The sequence below is a fragment of the Aquila chrysaetos genome, chromosome 9, assembly GCF_900496995.4.
Source record: "Aquila chrysaetos chrysaetos chromosome 9, bAquChr1.4, whole genome shotgun sequence".
NCBI lineage: Eukaryota > Metazoa > Chordata > Aves > Accipitriformes > Accipitridae > Aquila > Aquila chrysaetos.
The window spans coordinates 27,476,291-27,490,742 of record NC_044012.1 but is presented as its reverse complement, the minus strand read 5'-3'; the positions used below and the strand labels follow the sequence as shown (position 1 = coordinate 27,490,742).

The 14,452-nt window shown below is 52.4% G+C and overlaps 1 protein-coding gene and 1 long non-coding RNA gene across 3 annotated transcripts; both read right to left on the bottom strand.

Annotated features, from left to right (window-relative positions):
• Positions 1–1,639: 1,639 nt before the first annotated feature.
• LOC115346464 lies at positions 1,640–7,337 on the bottom strand. Its single transcript, XM_030026537.2, has 3 exons — positions 7,009–7,337; positions 6,353–6,436; positions 1,640–3,639 (listed from the first exon to the last, which is right to left on the bottom strand). Exons 1-3 carry the CDS (start codon positions 7,335–7,337, stop codon positions 3,438–3,440), a joined length of 615 nt encoding a protein of 204 aa, XP_029882397.1. The 3' UTR covers positions 1,640–3,437.
• A 2,672-nt stretch (positions 7,338–10,009) lies between these two features.
• Positions 10,010–14,170, bottom strand: LOC115346385. Of its 2 annotated transcripts, XR_005933172.1 has the most exons (5): positions 12,570–14,170; positions 11,970–12,101; positions 11,368–11,588; positions 10,940–11,126; positions 10,010–10,841 (listed from the first exon to the last, which is right to left on the bottom strand). It is a non-coding gene; the product is annotated as an uncharacterized LOC115346385 (long non-coding RNA). The 2 variants fall into 2 exon arrangements; XR_005933171.1 differs by having other exon boundaries at positions 10,010–11,126.
• Positions 14,171–14,452: the final 282 nt, after the last annotated feature.

The window sequence follows — 14,452 nt, the reverse complement described above, 5'->3', positions numbered from 1 at the left end:
AGGGAACGTGTGACTCACCACAGCTCCTGGTGCCAGCAGGAGACCTTCACTGCCACGACACTTCTTTCTCTGCCTCTGCCCCTTCCTCTTCCATAGCGCCACCTGCCTGACCCACACCCGCTCTGCAGCACGCACTGGACACCTCAATGCTCCTCATCCACAAGGCTTCCTCAATACATGGCAGCTCACGCACATAGCCGACAGAGGTGCCGAGCTCCCAGCACTGCGTGCTGGTGGTCTGCTCTGTCGGGGATGGCTCAGAGGGATCTTTCCACATTGCAGGAACTGGCCATTCCTTGCTGGAGGCACCTGCCAGCAGGACCCCCTTGGACTCCCTCCTCAGCTAGTTCCCCTTCATCATCTCCCTCAGGCAGGCTTGCCCAGGCAGCCCCTTTTACAGCTGGAGCCCCTTCACACAGCAGGGCCAGCCCCATCCTCAGCCTCACTGGCCACACCTGGAGCTGCCCCAGCTCCAGCCCCAGCTGGAGCCCATCGGAAACAGGGGCCATTGCCAAAGCCCCACAGCACACCACCCCCTCCCCTGCACCTGTCCACATCAAGGGACACAGAGGAGGCAGCAAAATTTACTCATTAATGCACATAAGAAATCCTGGCAGTGAGTTGGCTACAAGGCTCAGTGCCCAAAGGCAGCAGGACAGAGGGATGTAGAGAAGAGGTGTGGGACAGGGAGCCAGAAAACAGGATGCTGTGAAGAAGAGAGGGACAGGGATCAGGACAAGGGAGGAGAGTGGAGAGACTGAGGAAAAAAACAGGGACAGAGAGATGGAGTAACAAATAATACAGACAGGGAGCAGGAGAAAGAGGCAGAAGGGACCAGCAGGACAAGACAGAGGTAAGACAAGGGATAGGTAAAAATTCTAACATGATAGGGGAAAAGCAACATAGGCAAGAAATAAAATATAGACTCAGGGAGCCGGATAGAGGTAGACACAGAAAGAAAATTTTTTAAAGTGACAGGGTACAAGAAACATACACAAGAACTAACAAATGGGGACAAGGAGATAGAAAGAGGGAGATGTAGAAAAAAAATATAAAAAGCAACAGGGTACAGGACAGAGAGGGAAGAATTATGAACTCGAGACAGGGAGGGAGATGGACAGAGGGAGACATAGAAAATTTTGAAAGCACCAGGATACAAGAATCATGGACAAGAATTAAAAAAACAGGAACACGGAGCTGCATAGAGGGAGACACAGGAAGGAAATTTGAAAAGCAACAGGGTGCAAGAAATTAAAATTAAGTCAGGAAGGCAGAAAGATGGAAAGGTAGCAAGAAAATTTAAAAAGTGACTGGGTTCAAGAAACATAGGCAAGAATTAAAATATAGGAACACGGAGCCTGATAGAAGGAAACTCAGGTAGATTGACCTTGACTGGCTGACGGGTGCCCACCAAGCTCTATCACTCCCCCTCCTCAACAAGACAGGGGGAGAAAATACAACAAAAAAAACTTGTGGGTTGAGATAAGGACAAAGAGATCACTCACCAATTACTGTCACAGGCAAAACAGACTCAACTTGGGGAAATTAATTTAATGTATTGTCAATCAAAATAAGAGTAGGATAATGAGAAATAAGAACAAATCTAAAAACCACCTTCCCTCCACCCTTCTCTTTTTTCCTGGGCTCATCTTCACTCCTGACTTCTCTACTTCCCCGCCCCCCCCCCCGAGTTGTCTCTGCTGCTCCTTGCTCCTTCTTCTTCTGTTCCACTGTGGGGTCCCTCCCATGGGTCCTGCCAGAAAACCTGCTCCAGCATGGGCTCCTCTCCACAGGTCCTGCCAGGAGCCTGCTCCAGCACAGGCTCCACAGGGTCATAGCTTCCTTCAGGCACATCCACCTGCTCCGGCATGGGGTCCTCCACAGGCTGCAGGTGGATATCTGCTCCACCGTGGACCTCCCTGGGCTGCAGGGGGACAGCCTGCCTCACCATGGTCTTCCCCACAGGCTGCAGGGGAATCTCTGCTCTGGCGCCTGAAGCACCTCCTCCTCCTCCTCCTCCTCCTTCTTCACCAACCTCGGTGTCTGCAGGGCTGTTTCACACTCACATTTTCTCTATCATGGCTTCTGTGCAGCATTTTTTAGCCGCCCTTAAATATGTCATCACAGAGGCACTACCAGCAATGCCAATAGACTCAGCTTTGACCAGCAGCAGATCCATCTTGGAGGTGGAACTGGCTGTGCCCAACCTGCGGGCAACGCCACGTGCCCTCTCAGAGAACCCACCCCTGTAGCCCCTGCCGGCCCCTGCTAGCAAAACCTTGCCACGTAAACCCAATAAAACAGCAATGGGCTGCAGGGCAGAGGTGGGGGGATTGAAAAATACGCAAAGGGAGCCACACAGAGAGAGGCAGAGGGGGAAAAAAAAATTAGCAATTGGCTACAGACCAGAGAGGAGGAAGGGAGAGGGAACCAGACTGAGAGATGGAGAAAAACAAAGATTAGTGATGGGCCACAGGGTAGAGAGGGAAGAATTAAAAAAGGTGACAGTGAGGTAGACAGAGAGAGACAGAAATACCAAAAAACTCAATGAGCTAAAGGGGAGAGGGAGAGGAATTAAAGAATAGGGACAGTGAGCCAGACGGAGAGTGAGCAGTAAAGAGGAAAATGGGCTACGGGATAGAGAGGGAAGAAATTAAAACATAGGGACAGGGACCTGGAATGAGAGAATCTAGGAAAGAAAAAGTATACCTAGGGTACAGGGCAGAGAAAGAGGTATTTTAAAATAGAGGCACAGCACCAGACAGAGAAAATGGGGGGGAGCAGGCAGTGAAGAGCTAAAGGGCAGACAGGGAGGAATTAAAATTTGGGATAGGAAGACAGATAAATGGAGAAAGACAAAAATAGTGACAGGCTGCAAGGCAGAGGGTGAAAAAAAGAGGGACAGGGAACAGGACAGAAGCACAGACTGAAAAAGAAAACAGAGGGGTAGAATGACAAAGAAAGAGGTGGACTTGGAGAAAGGGAGAGGTAGAGGTGCAGGGAAACAGAAAAAAATTACAGCAGTGAGAGAAGGGGGGCAGGGAGGGACCTGGGATGCAGTAGAGAGGCAACATGACCCCAAGGGTCCAGGACTCACTGCAGCTCCTGCTCTTGGAGGTGTTGGGAGAATTTGACAGTTTGGACATGTCTTTGTCTCTCTCTCCCCCCCCCCCCCCCCTCCCCCCCCGCCACCCCGTATCTCTGGTCACTTGACTGTCATCCACCTAAAAGCATAGATTGGTGTCTTACAGGTCTTACAACATGAGGCATCCCAGATACATAGCCTCCCGCATGCACACACTACATGGCTGTCGTGTGCCTTTGGTTATGCATACAGACCCTGCTGTGCACATTAGTGATCGGATCTGCTGAGAACTGCACTAACAGGGATCCTTCCTCACCTGGAGAGGCAGGCTGTCTCTTGTCTGCCCTTTATTTTATTCTTCAGCTGCTTTACCTTCTTCTGGCCTCTCCAGCTTCAGCCACTGCAACTCCTGTCCACAGCCAGTAAGTCTCCAGCTGTCCATTTTCGCCCATGCCGCTAGGAGAATGAGGCCAAAGGCAACCCACACAAACCTGAGCCAGACACAGTCAACAACATCCCAAGAGGAATCGACAACTGAGTCTTCAGTGCTGCCTCTGGGAAAGGGAAAGAACAAGCAACTGTTATCCACAGTGATGACTGTAGTTCTCAGGCAGGAACCCCTCCTTCTGCAGGAGCTTCTGGAGACACCGCTCTTTCCCCAAACTGATGCTAATGGCACCTGCACTTGTGGTGCAATAAAGCATATTCAAGGGCCACCTTGCTGCCATGAGAACAGGGTTTGGGGCCAGTCTGTGGCTATGGGACAGGCTTCAGGGGAGGTGCTGGAGCTGGGGGCAGCTGCATGGGGTGAGCAGGGCTGGAGTTTTGTTGAGTCGGTGAGGCACTCAGGGCCTTTTCCAGGGGGTGGGAAGGCCTCCAGGTACCTGGAGGGGTGGGGGCAGCCATCTCCTGCCCCTCTTCCTGCTTCCTCTCCACCAGCTCTCAGAAAATCCCTGGGAGCTGCCCTGATGGGGCCTGACTCCAAGTGACTGTCAGCCTGCCTGTTGGAAACATCCTCACAGCTAGTCAGCACTCTCAGGCAGGCATGCCCCAGCAGCACCACACCCTGGGGCTGCAGCCCTTTTACACAGAGGGGCCATTGCCATCAGCCTCGCTGGCCCGCCCTAGGGCTCCTCCACAGCCCCAGCCATGGCCCCTTACACCCACTACGTAACCTGCTACCCTGGACATTATGACAGCCACTCACCGAGTACAAAGGACTACAAACAGAGCCATGAGTGGAAAGGAGACAGCAAGTGTTTATTCATTAATGCATGTAAGTCCCAGGAGTGAGTCTGCTCTGGGGCTCAGTTGAGTCTGGGCTCGCCCTTCCCCCGGGACAACTCAGCAGTCATTACTGGAGCAGCAGATACAGAGAATGAAAATATAGCAATGGGGAACAGGATAGAGGAATAGAAAGAGAAAAATAAAATTAGGGAGAAGGACTAAGGGGCAGAGAAAGAAAGGTACAGGGAAAAAGACAGTGAGGTGGAGAAATCAGTTAAAAAGGGATGAGGAGCCCTGCAAAGACATGGCAGAAGAAAAACAGGGTCAGGGAGCAGGACAGAGGGAAAGAGAGAGAAAATGATGAGCAGGGAGCAGAACAGACAGATTGAGAAAGAAATTGAATGAGGAATAAAGAAGGCAGAACGGAGAGAAAAAGACAGGTAACAAGCCAGAGGGATTGAGGGGAAAAGAGAGAAAGATCAGGACAAACAGATGGAGAAAGGAAAACCAGTGCTGGGCTGCAGGATGAGAAAAAAGGCCAGGGAGCAGGACAGAGGGAAATAATGGGACAGCGAGCTGGGCAGTGGGATATAGCAACAAATGATGGGACAGACAGCGGTATGGACATACACAGAAAAAAAGTTAAGAGGGGGATGGAGGACGGAGCATAGGAGAAAAGGGACAGGGAGTGGGGCAGGGATGGAGAAAGAAACATTAGAGAGAAAGAGGAGGAGAGTGACAGGACCAAGGCAGAACGATGGAGAAAAAAAGAAGACAGTGATGGGTAGCAGAACAGAGGGACAAGGAAAGACAGGATGAAGGACAGAGGCATATAGAAAACAGGTGAGGGACAGGGAGCCAGAAAGTGGGATACTGCAAAAGAGAGAGGGACAGTGAGCAGGACACTGTGATAGAAAGCCAACAAGAGCAGCAGAGAAAATGACAGGGAGATGGAGCAAGACAGAAAAAACAGGGACAGAGAGGTGAAGCAAGAAATAATAAGGACAGGGAGCAGGACAGAGGAAGAGAGACAGAGAGGGACAGGTAAGACAACAGACAATTGGCGAAAAAAAAGAAAGAGAACAGCACAGAGGGTCCAGAGAAAAAGAGAGGCATGGCAGAAAGAAGAGTAAGATGAGGGAGAAGGGCTGAGGAGCAGAGAGAAGGTGGTACAGGGAAAAGGACAGTCAGATGGAGAAAACAAAGACTGAAAGGAGAACAAAGGGAAAGATTGACAAGGACAGGGAGCAGGACAAAGGGATGGAGGAGAAAAAAAATAGTGATAGGCAGCAGGATAGAGGAAGAGAAGGAGAATGACAGAAGGATGTAGAAAGACCAGGACATGTAAAAGGCGGGGCTGGGGGACACACACATCGGAAGGGTAGAAAGAAAGAAAGAGCGGGATCAGGAGCAAGACAGTGTGATAGAGAGAGGGAGGGAGGGAGTAGGATGCAAGGGAGCAGCACAAAGGGTCAGAGAAAGAGATGAACAGGATGGAGAACAGGGGCAGTGAGATACAGAATGAAAAAAACCAGTGACAGTGAGCAAGACAAAGGGATACAGAGAGAAAGCGGAGGAAGATAGGAAGGCAGGGACATGGAGCAGCACATACAGGCACAGAGGAAAAGAATGCCAGGGAACAAGCCAGAGAAATTGTGGAAAAAAAGAGATGGATGCAGATCAGGGCAAAGAGATGGAAAAACAAAAAACAGCAATGGGATGCAGGACAGAGACAGAGGATGAAAAAAAAGAGGGAGAGGGAGCAGGACAAAAGTGCAGATAGAAAAAGAAAAGGGAGCACTAGAACAAGAGAGAGAGAAAGGGAGAGAGGAAGAGGGAGCACGTAGCCTCGCTCGCTTGTGCACTATGTGGCCGTACAGCACTGTTGGTGACACATACAGACCCTGCAGTGCATGCTGGCAGCCTGGCCTGCTGTGGACTACAAAGAGGGATCCTTCCTCACCTGGAGAAGCAGGCTCTCTCTTGCCTGCAGCAAGAGGCAGCTGCCAGCCAGATGGCCTTCAATTTCTTCATCTTTACCTTTCTCTGGCCTCTCCAGCTACAGCTGCAGCAGCTCCTGCCCACAGCCAGTAAGCGCTCCGCCTGTCCCTTTTTGCTCCCATGCTGCGAGGAGAGCAAGACCAGGCAGAGTCAGCCCACACAAGCCTGAGGTGGGTGCAGTCAACAGCATCCCCAGGGGAGGAACGGACAAACACAGCCTCTGGGAGACGGAAAGAAGCAGCGACCATTATTACCATAGTTTGCCACTCGCCAGAGCCGCTCCTTCTTCAGGGGCTCCTGGAGGTGCACTGAGGGCCAGCTTGCTGCCCTCACGACAGGGCTTGGGGGCTGCCTGGGGCTACAGGACAGGCATCAGGGGAGGGGCTGGAGCTGGGGGCAGCTGCGCGGGGCGAGCGGGGCCGAGGGAGGCTCCGGGGGAGCTCTGGCGAGTTGGGGAGGTGCCCAGTGGCTGCGCCTGGGGTGTGCCCGCCTCCGTCCGCTCTTGCCTTCTGTCAGCTCTCGGGGAACTCCCTGGGGCTGCCCTGGCCCGGCTCGCCTCCAGCAGACCGGGAGCCTGCCGCACCGGCAGCTTTGAAGCTTCCCGTCCCGCCACCCCCGGGCGACCAGAGGGCAGGAGACACCCCCCACCCCCGCCGAAGGGGATCGCTCGCCTCACCGGTGGTCCTGACGCTCACCCGCTGACGCCGACACCCACGCCCTTAGCGCCGCCATGCTGCTCCCGTGGACCGCGCATGCGCCGGCCGCCGACGGCACGCAGGAGCGGCCAGAGGCGGCGCGCGAACCCTGGGCTGCAGTGCCGCGCTTCGGCCACAAGGCGGCAGCAGCAGCGAGCGGACGGCGGGAGGCCCGTGCCCAGGGGTGCACCGGTGCTGCACTTTTGCGCTTTGCGCGCCGAGCGCCCGCTGACACCGCGCGCGTGGGGGGGGGGCGGCGGCGTTTCCTTACCGGGAGGCGGCAGCGAGCGCGGCGGCGGCACGGGCCCGCACGCACCGCACCATCGCATCGACGTTACCGGCGGACGGCAGCGTAGAGCGCATGAGCGGCGCCCGACCTGCAGTACTGCCTTTTCGTCGCCGGGCGGCAGCGGTGAGCTGGACGATGCTGTTCTGGGCATCAGCTGGATGAGAAATGACTGACAGCTCAGCCCAGTTTAGACCAGCCAAAGACAGTAACTACGCACTGGGGGTACAGGGCTTGCATTTCCCTGCCCTTTCCCCACTCGCAGCCCGGGCACTAATCTTCATTGCCTCCATACCAAAAAGCACCCGAGTGACTGGAGCGTTTCTGTCCTTTGCATTTGACTGCTTTAAAGGTCCGGGGGTTCCTTCCGTCCCTGGCACCCACCCCATTACCTGGGGAGGAGAAGCAGCACAGGGCACATGTGGAACAGGAGTTTTTTTCGCCCGAAGCAAGCCCCAGGGATTGGTGTATCGGTCTGCATGTGACATCAGAGTTGTGGGAGTGACAGCAGCGACTCAACAGATGCTGTAGAGATTTTTTTTTTAAATAAGGCAACACAAACATCCTGAAGGGAAGAGAGAAGAATCCAAAAGCTACTTTGTGTGATGGGGCAGCTATGTTCAGCAGGAAACAGGGCGTCCAAGCAGACCAGATGCAAGAGGCTGATCTGCAAATGAGTGATACGCTGGTGATCCTTGGGCTTTGTTGTGCTGTTTGCACCTTCCCTCACCTCTGTGCTATCAGTAATCTGCTCTCCTAACCCTGCATACACAGGAGGCTTCCTGTGCAGGGCTTGACACTTAAGAGATCCTGCATGGTGTTACTTACCACCCTGCCCTCCGGCATGCAAAGTAATTAGACATGAAGCAAAGAAAGCAAAGAGGCATGTTGGGATATTAGATGTCCTCAACAGACGACCACAGAGCCCTGGAGGTTCCATCTTTGCTCTGTACAGGAGGAGCGTAGCTCTGCATTCCTTGTGACTCCTGCCAGCAAGCATTGCAGTTGCACTTTGCTGCCTGCAACACGCAATTCTTAGTAGGCTGGATAGGCTGTTCTGCCAATGTGTCAGGTGAGCAGCTCAGTTCCTTTGGCTGCCTAATTCGCCTCCTTAAAACAAACACTTCAACACTCAGTTTCTTTAATTCAGATCCCTCTAAATATCTCTTGGCCTGCAAGCCATTTTCAGCTAATAACACAGCGCTGGTAGAAATCTAGTTGTCATCTTGCTTTGACATCAAAAGGCTTTTGTGGCCTGAACCCCTGATTGTTTTGTCATCAGAACTGCAAGGCAAGAAATACACCTCTACTTGAACAAGCAAGACACCTGCCAAATAGCCATGCACAGTGATACATGGCTGCCTGTGACTGACACCCTTTTCTGCTAAAACCAGAGCACAGTTCCCTTGTGAAAAGCCACTGGCAGTGTGGAATGTGCCTCAGCTTTCCCTGCACTGGGTCCCCAGAAAACAGCATCTTTGGAGCATGCAGCTGCCTGTTGTCGTCCCAGCCCCTTGCCCTTGAGAAAGTGGCTGTCTGTAGCAGCGGCAGAACTGCTCCTGCCCAAAGAAGAAAGGAATGACTTGGTGTAAAGCTCTCCAGAATGCCTGTGTCCCGTGCAGAGTCTATGACCTCGGCAGCCTTTACACAGAGCCAAAGTGACAACCTGAGGAGTCAGAGGGTGTTAGCAGTTCCTGCAACAACTGTTCTTTCCAGCCTAGCTGGACAGAGTAAAAGGCGAGAGAAAGGCACCTGCTGGGTCCTTTGAGAGGCAGAATTGCTGTAGATTGTGCCGTGGCTGTTTCGCTCTTTGTCTTTGACAGAGTTACTTCCCAGCAGTTGGGAGACAGGTATGCTTGCACAGCCCAAGTACTGCTGCTTATGGAGCAAAGGGCACTATAAAGCACCAATGAAGAACAAGGATGGCTGTCCTGGTTTCAGCTGGGATAGAGTTAATTGTCTTCCTAGTAGCTGGTACAGTGCTATGTTTTGAGTTCAGTATGTGAAGAATGTTGATAACACTGATGTTTTCAGTTGTTGCTCAGTAGTGTTTAGACTAATGTCAAGGATTTTTCAGCTTCTCATGCCCAGCCAGCGAGAAAGCTGGAGGGGCACAAGAAGTTGGCACAGGACACAGCCAGGGCACCTGACCCAAACTGGCCAACAGGATATTCCATACCATGTGACATCCCATCTAGTATAGGAACTGGGAAGTGGGGGCGGGGAATCGCCGCTTGGGGACTAGTGGGGTGCTGGTCGGTGGGTGGTGAGCAATTGCACTGCACATCATTTGTACATTCCAATCCTTTTATTATTACTGTTGTCATTTTATTAGTGTTATCATTATCATTATTAGTTTCTTCTGTTCTATTAAACTGTTCTTATCTCAACCCACGACTTTTACTTCTTTTCCTGATTTTCTCCCCCATCCCACTGGGGCGGGGGGGAAGTGAGTGAGCGGCTGCGTGGTGCTTAGTTGCTGGCTGGGGTTAAACCATGACAATGGCCTATCAAGATGGTAGGAATAATATGGAGAGCCTAAAGCATTAGCCAGGCAAGGCTTGCAACAGACCTTGTGCTGTGGTTTCATCCCAGCTGGCAACTAAGCACCACACAACTGCTCACTCACTCCCCGCCTTGCCTCAGTGGGATGGGGGAGAGAATCAGAAGGGCAAACGTGAGAAAACTTGTGGGTTGAGATAAACAGTTTAATAATTAAAAAAAAAACAACAACAAATTGTAAGGGGGATGGGGACACAAAGACAGAAAAGTAAAATCCAAGACAAGCGATGCAAATGAAAACAATTGCTCACCACTAACAGACCAAAGCCCAGCCAGACCCCGAGCAGTGTCCCCCCTACCAATCTCCCCCCTAATTTTATTACTGAGCATGACATCATATGATCTGGAATATCCCTTTGGTCAGTTGGGGTCAGCCGTCCTGGCTGCGTCCCCTACCAAATTTCTGTGCACTCTAGTGTGGAATAGGTGGGGTGGAGGGGGGGGTGGAGGGAGAGGGGAGTGGGAGCACGAGATAGGAGGGCAGGGGATGTGCATGGGGGTGTCACACGGGAAAAAATGTCATGTGGGGAAAAACTCACATGGGGTACATTTCGGTAGAAAGCATTTGGGGGGTGGCAAGACATGCAGAGGGGGACAGAGGGACATGTGGAGGGGGATGGGACAACGAGACAGGCATGGGCAGTGGGGAGAGATGGATGGGGTTGGGGAGAGATGGACACAGTGTGAGGAAGGGTGGAGATGGGGCACATCTTGTCGGATGGACCTTCTGGGGCTGCATCACCTCTAAAGATGCAGGAAGGAAGGGACAATCTTCCCACCCCACCAAGGCTGTGCAGGGCCAAGACCCCAAGATGGGTGTGGGGAGTGTCCTAGAGCCAGGCTGGGGGTTGTGACCGGGCATGTCTTTTTCTGGTGGTGGGCAGGTGCCAGGTTTCCTGCACTGGCATTGGTAGCACAGACCCAGCTCAGACATCATACAGAACCCCTCACCCTCTCTGTCCTGCAGCTCCCACCAGATGAGACCCTGGGAAGACAGAGAGCCCAAAGGCACAGGAATTTACCTTCAGTGGAAACGTATAAAACCCAAGACTGCCTTTTAGCGATGAAAAGGAGCAGTGATACCTGTCACTGTGGTGGGTCTCAGATCAGGAGATGGAATGCTGCTCTGCTGAGGCGTATCGCAGTGATGCCAGCTCCATCTCTGTAATACCGCACCAAAGATGTGCCCTGCCATCCCATCCCCAGCACTGCATGGGCAGCAGTTCCCCCTTGAACACCATGTACAACAGGACCCAGAGGATCAGCCAGTCTGGAAGAGACCCCAAGAGCAGCAGCTGCAAGGGGCCCTGAAAGAGGGATGCATTTTGCAGAGGAGGGGAGGCAAAAGCCCCCATAACCCAGTTTGCAGCACCCCAAACCCAACAGCGTTGCCTTCGTTAACCCCACAGGAGCTGCATTTGTCCCAGGGCAGGACAAGCAGGTCCACAGCGAAGCCTAGGGGTCTTGGGACAGGAGGATAGCAGGGCTCATCCCTGGGTCATGTCACTCACCATAGCAGACAGTCAGGGTGACACAGTTGCTGTGCCTGGAGCCAGGGCTCTGACACTCATTCTGATCCTCTAAGTGTACGTATCTGTGGGTGCCAAGAGGCTGCCATTGTACCAAGCCGTGGGGTGCTGCCACAGCAAGCGGGAGCCCCAGCACCTAAGGATCATGCTCTCTCCTGGAAGTATCATGCTCCAGGGTGGGTCCAGGGTCAGCAGGGCTATCTCTGCAGCCATGAAGGTCCAGACAGGAGGGAGGAGCAGGACAGAGCAGAGATCAGTGCAACAGCATGCATGGTGGGGAGCCCCCAACCCGGAGCACGTACTCTGGGAGGGGGGAAGAGGGCAGAACCCCAATGCTCACTGGGGTTTCTAGGGCACTGGTGGGATCTGGGGAGACTGTCTAATCTTTCAAAGGGGTGGCAGGGCTTGCGCCTGGTGCCCAGTGCTGCTGGACACCTTTTGAGCCAGGCAGCACATGGAAGGACAGCAGAGTCACAACATGACTTGCTTCCACTTGAGGGGACACCAAGGCCTGTCGCCTTGTTCAGCAAGAACTGTTCAGGGCCCCAAGGACTGTCACCATAACTCTGTAAGCAAAGAGTCACCAGCAAGGACAAGGGCTTGAGCTGAGAGGAGGAAAGGAAGAAGGGATGAGCACTCCTGGGATGCGCCTGCCAGGTCTCCTGCAGTGTCCCTGGCATAGAAAGGAGCAATGCTGGCCTTGGACATGAGCCATCCTGTGGGAGGGAGGGTTTGGCAAGGCCTGCCAGGTCCCTGAGACACCCACCAGCAACACCCCACCGCTCTCACCATGCTCATACCCACCAGCCTTGCTGGACCCGTTTCCTTCCTCCCCAATAAATGAGACCACCCCAAGGAGGAAATCCTGAGCCTACATTGTGACAGGGACAACCACTGCTCCATCCAATCTCCTCAGCCTGGCAGGATAAATGAAAATCTCCCCTTCCCTGAGCAGAGCAAAACCCCATCCAGACAAAACCCCCAGCCCCAAAGAGGTACAAGGGACAAGTGCCCAGCAGAGCTTGTGCTGGAGATGGAGTCTTCATCCTCCAGCCCCCGAAGCTCACTGGGGCTCTTTGGGCACACATTACTTCCTGGCATCCACACTAGCTGTCCATCCCCTGGAAGGACAGCAGGCATCAGACCCCACCATGCTTCCCATCAGACCCCTTTGCCGCACTCACCCAGGAGGAGCAGAACTCTGTTCCCTGCCATCCCAGGCTAGGGATCCAGCACTTGGTGACTTTCCTGCGGAGAGCAACAGTGACATCCATTGCACAGAGAGAAAGAGTAAGGAAATGGATTTCATTATTGTTGTTGTCATGATGATGCAAGTAAACAAGCACAGCTTACCAGAAGCCTCTGTGTTGCCATAATGACTGTGCCTGAATGCAATTTTTTCCCCTCACTTCATAGAGGACTCAGGGCTCACTCTGTCCCTGGAACCCACAGCCCCATGCAACCCCTCTGAGATCCCTCCTCCACTCCCTTGGGAGACCCTGCTTCTCCTGGGTGGCTGTCAGCATTTGCTGGGGGTTTTTCCAACCAGAGAAAAGGGGTTTTGACAGATCCTTCTCCCGCAAGCCTTTTTGCTACATGTTGTTTGCCTTCTTCCCCAGCATCTTAAGAGTCCACCCACAAGTCAGCACCAGCCTAGCCCTCAAGCAGCAGGAGTCTCAGGCTCTTCTGGGGTGATATTTGTGATTTCTTTGGAGCTTTCTCCCTGCCTTCCCAGAAAAACTTTCCCCACGCTGGAGCCAGGCACCAATGGGAAAGAAACAGGCTTGTTTCTGCTGCTTGCCCCTGATATGGATCAGGTTGGATGGGTTGCGACAGGCACAGGACTAGTTATGGGACCCTGTGCAACATACAGCTTCTTGTAGAAACCATAATTCAGCAGAACTGCCCTGGAAGATATAAGAGTGAAGCACAGACTAAGTCTGCCCCACGGTCTTTACCTGCATCTGATTTATCATTTGAGCACGTCCCATGGGCTTTGGGACAGACCTGAAACAAAAGCAAGCACCAATGTAACCCCTGAACTTGAAGCTCATCTTCACTAAAGAAGCCAAGTCCTTGAATTTATCAACTTTCCAAGAACGAATGTGTGCTGCAGGGAGCTCCTCCACACCTCCAAGAGCCTTGCAGGAGGACACACAGTGCCATTACAGAAGGACAAAAAGAAAAAAGAAGAAGAAAAGCTTGTTCTAATTTTTGACACAGGCTGACTTCCTATGAGGATTCGTAAGCTTGAAAGGAAGGAAAAGATCCTGTATGTGTTCAGGTACTGTACTGAGGAGAAGTTTTATTACCATTTTCTCCATCCTTTTCTGAATTTCTGATTCTTGGGAACATTGATTTTCCTTCTGCCTTTTGGATTCTTATTCTGCTTTCAGCCTGAGGTTCAATTCTTACCTTCTGTTGCAAGAGCTTTGAATGTGGCAACCAAGACTGCCCAACAGATGAAGTCCTGAGGACGAGGCCTGCCTTGAAAGTGGCTCAAGACACCTGTTACGGAGGTGGGTTTTTTTTTCCTCTCCTTCCTGCCCGGAGAAGTTTCGTTTCCTGTAGGGGTGGGTGTACCTGCCACACACCCAAGCCCAATTACCTATGAAGCCCCTTATGCTATTACAGAGGTGGTCAGCCAATGGGAAAAAACCACAATGGCGTGATGTGGCGACTCAAGATCTAAAATGGACACCCTACAGCTACAGAAACTGGTGCTGAAAACACAATAAACAAGGACAAGAGAACATAACTGCCACGACTGATACTAAAGCAAACCTCATTGGACAGTTAAGGGAAAAAAGTAAAACTGGGATAATGGAGAAGGCTTGTGTGCCCAGGGACTGTGATAAAGAAAAGGCCCGTGGACAGAGACCATTATGAGCCAGGATAATGTATATATTCTTCTCTGAGAAATTCCAGATAAGACTGTGCCAGAAATCTGCAATGGACATAAGCGCCTCGTCGATGCCTCTAAGTAGCAGTGACCATGACATCTGGATGGACGGTGAAGGGATGAACATGAAAATTAAGTCAGGGAATGTGGTGACTAAAAGGCACA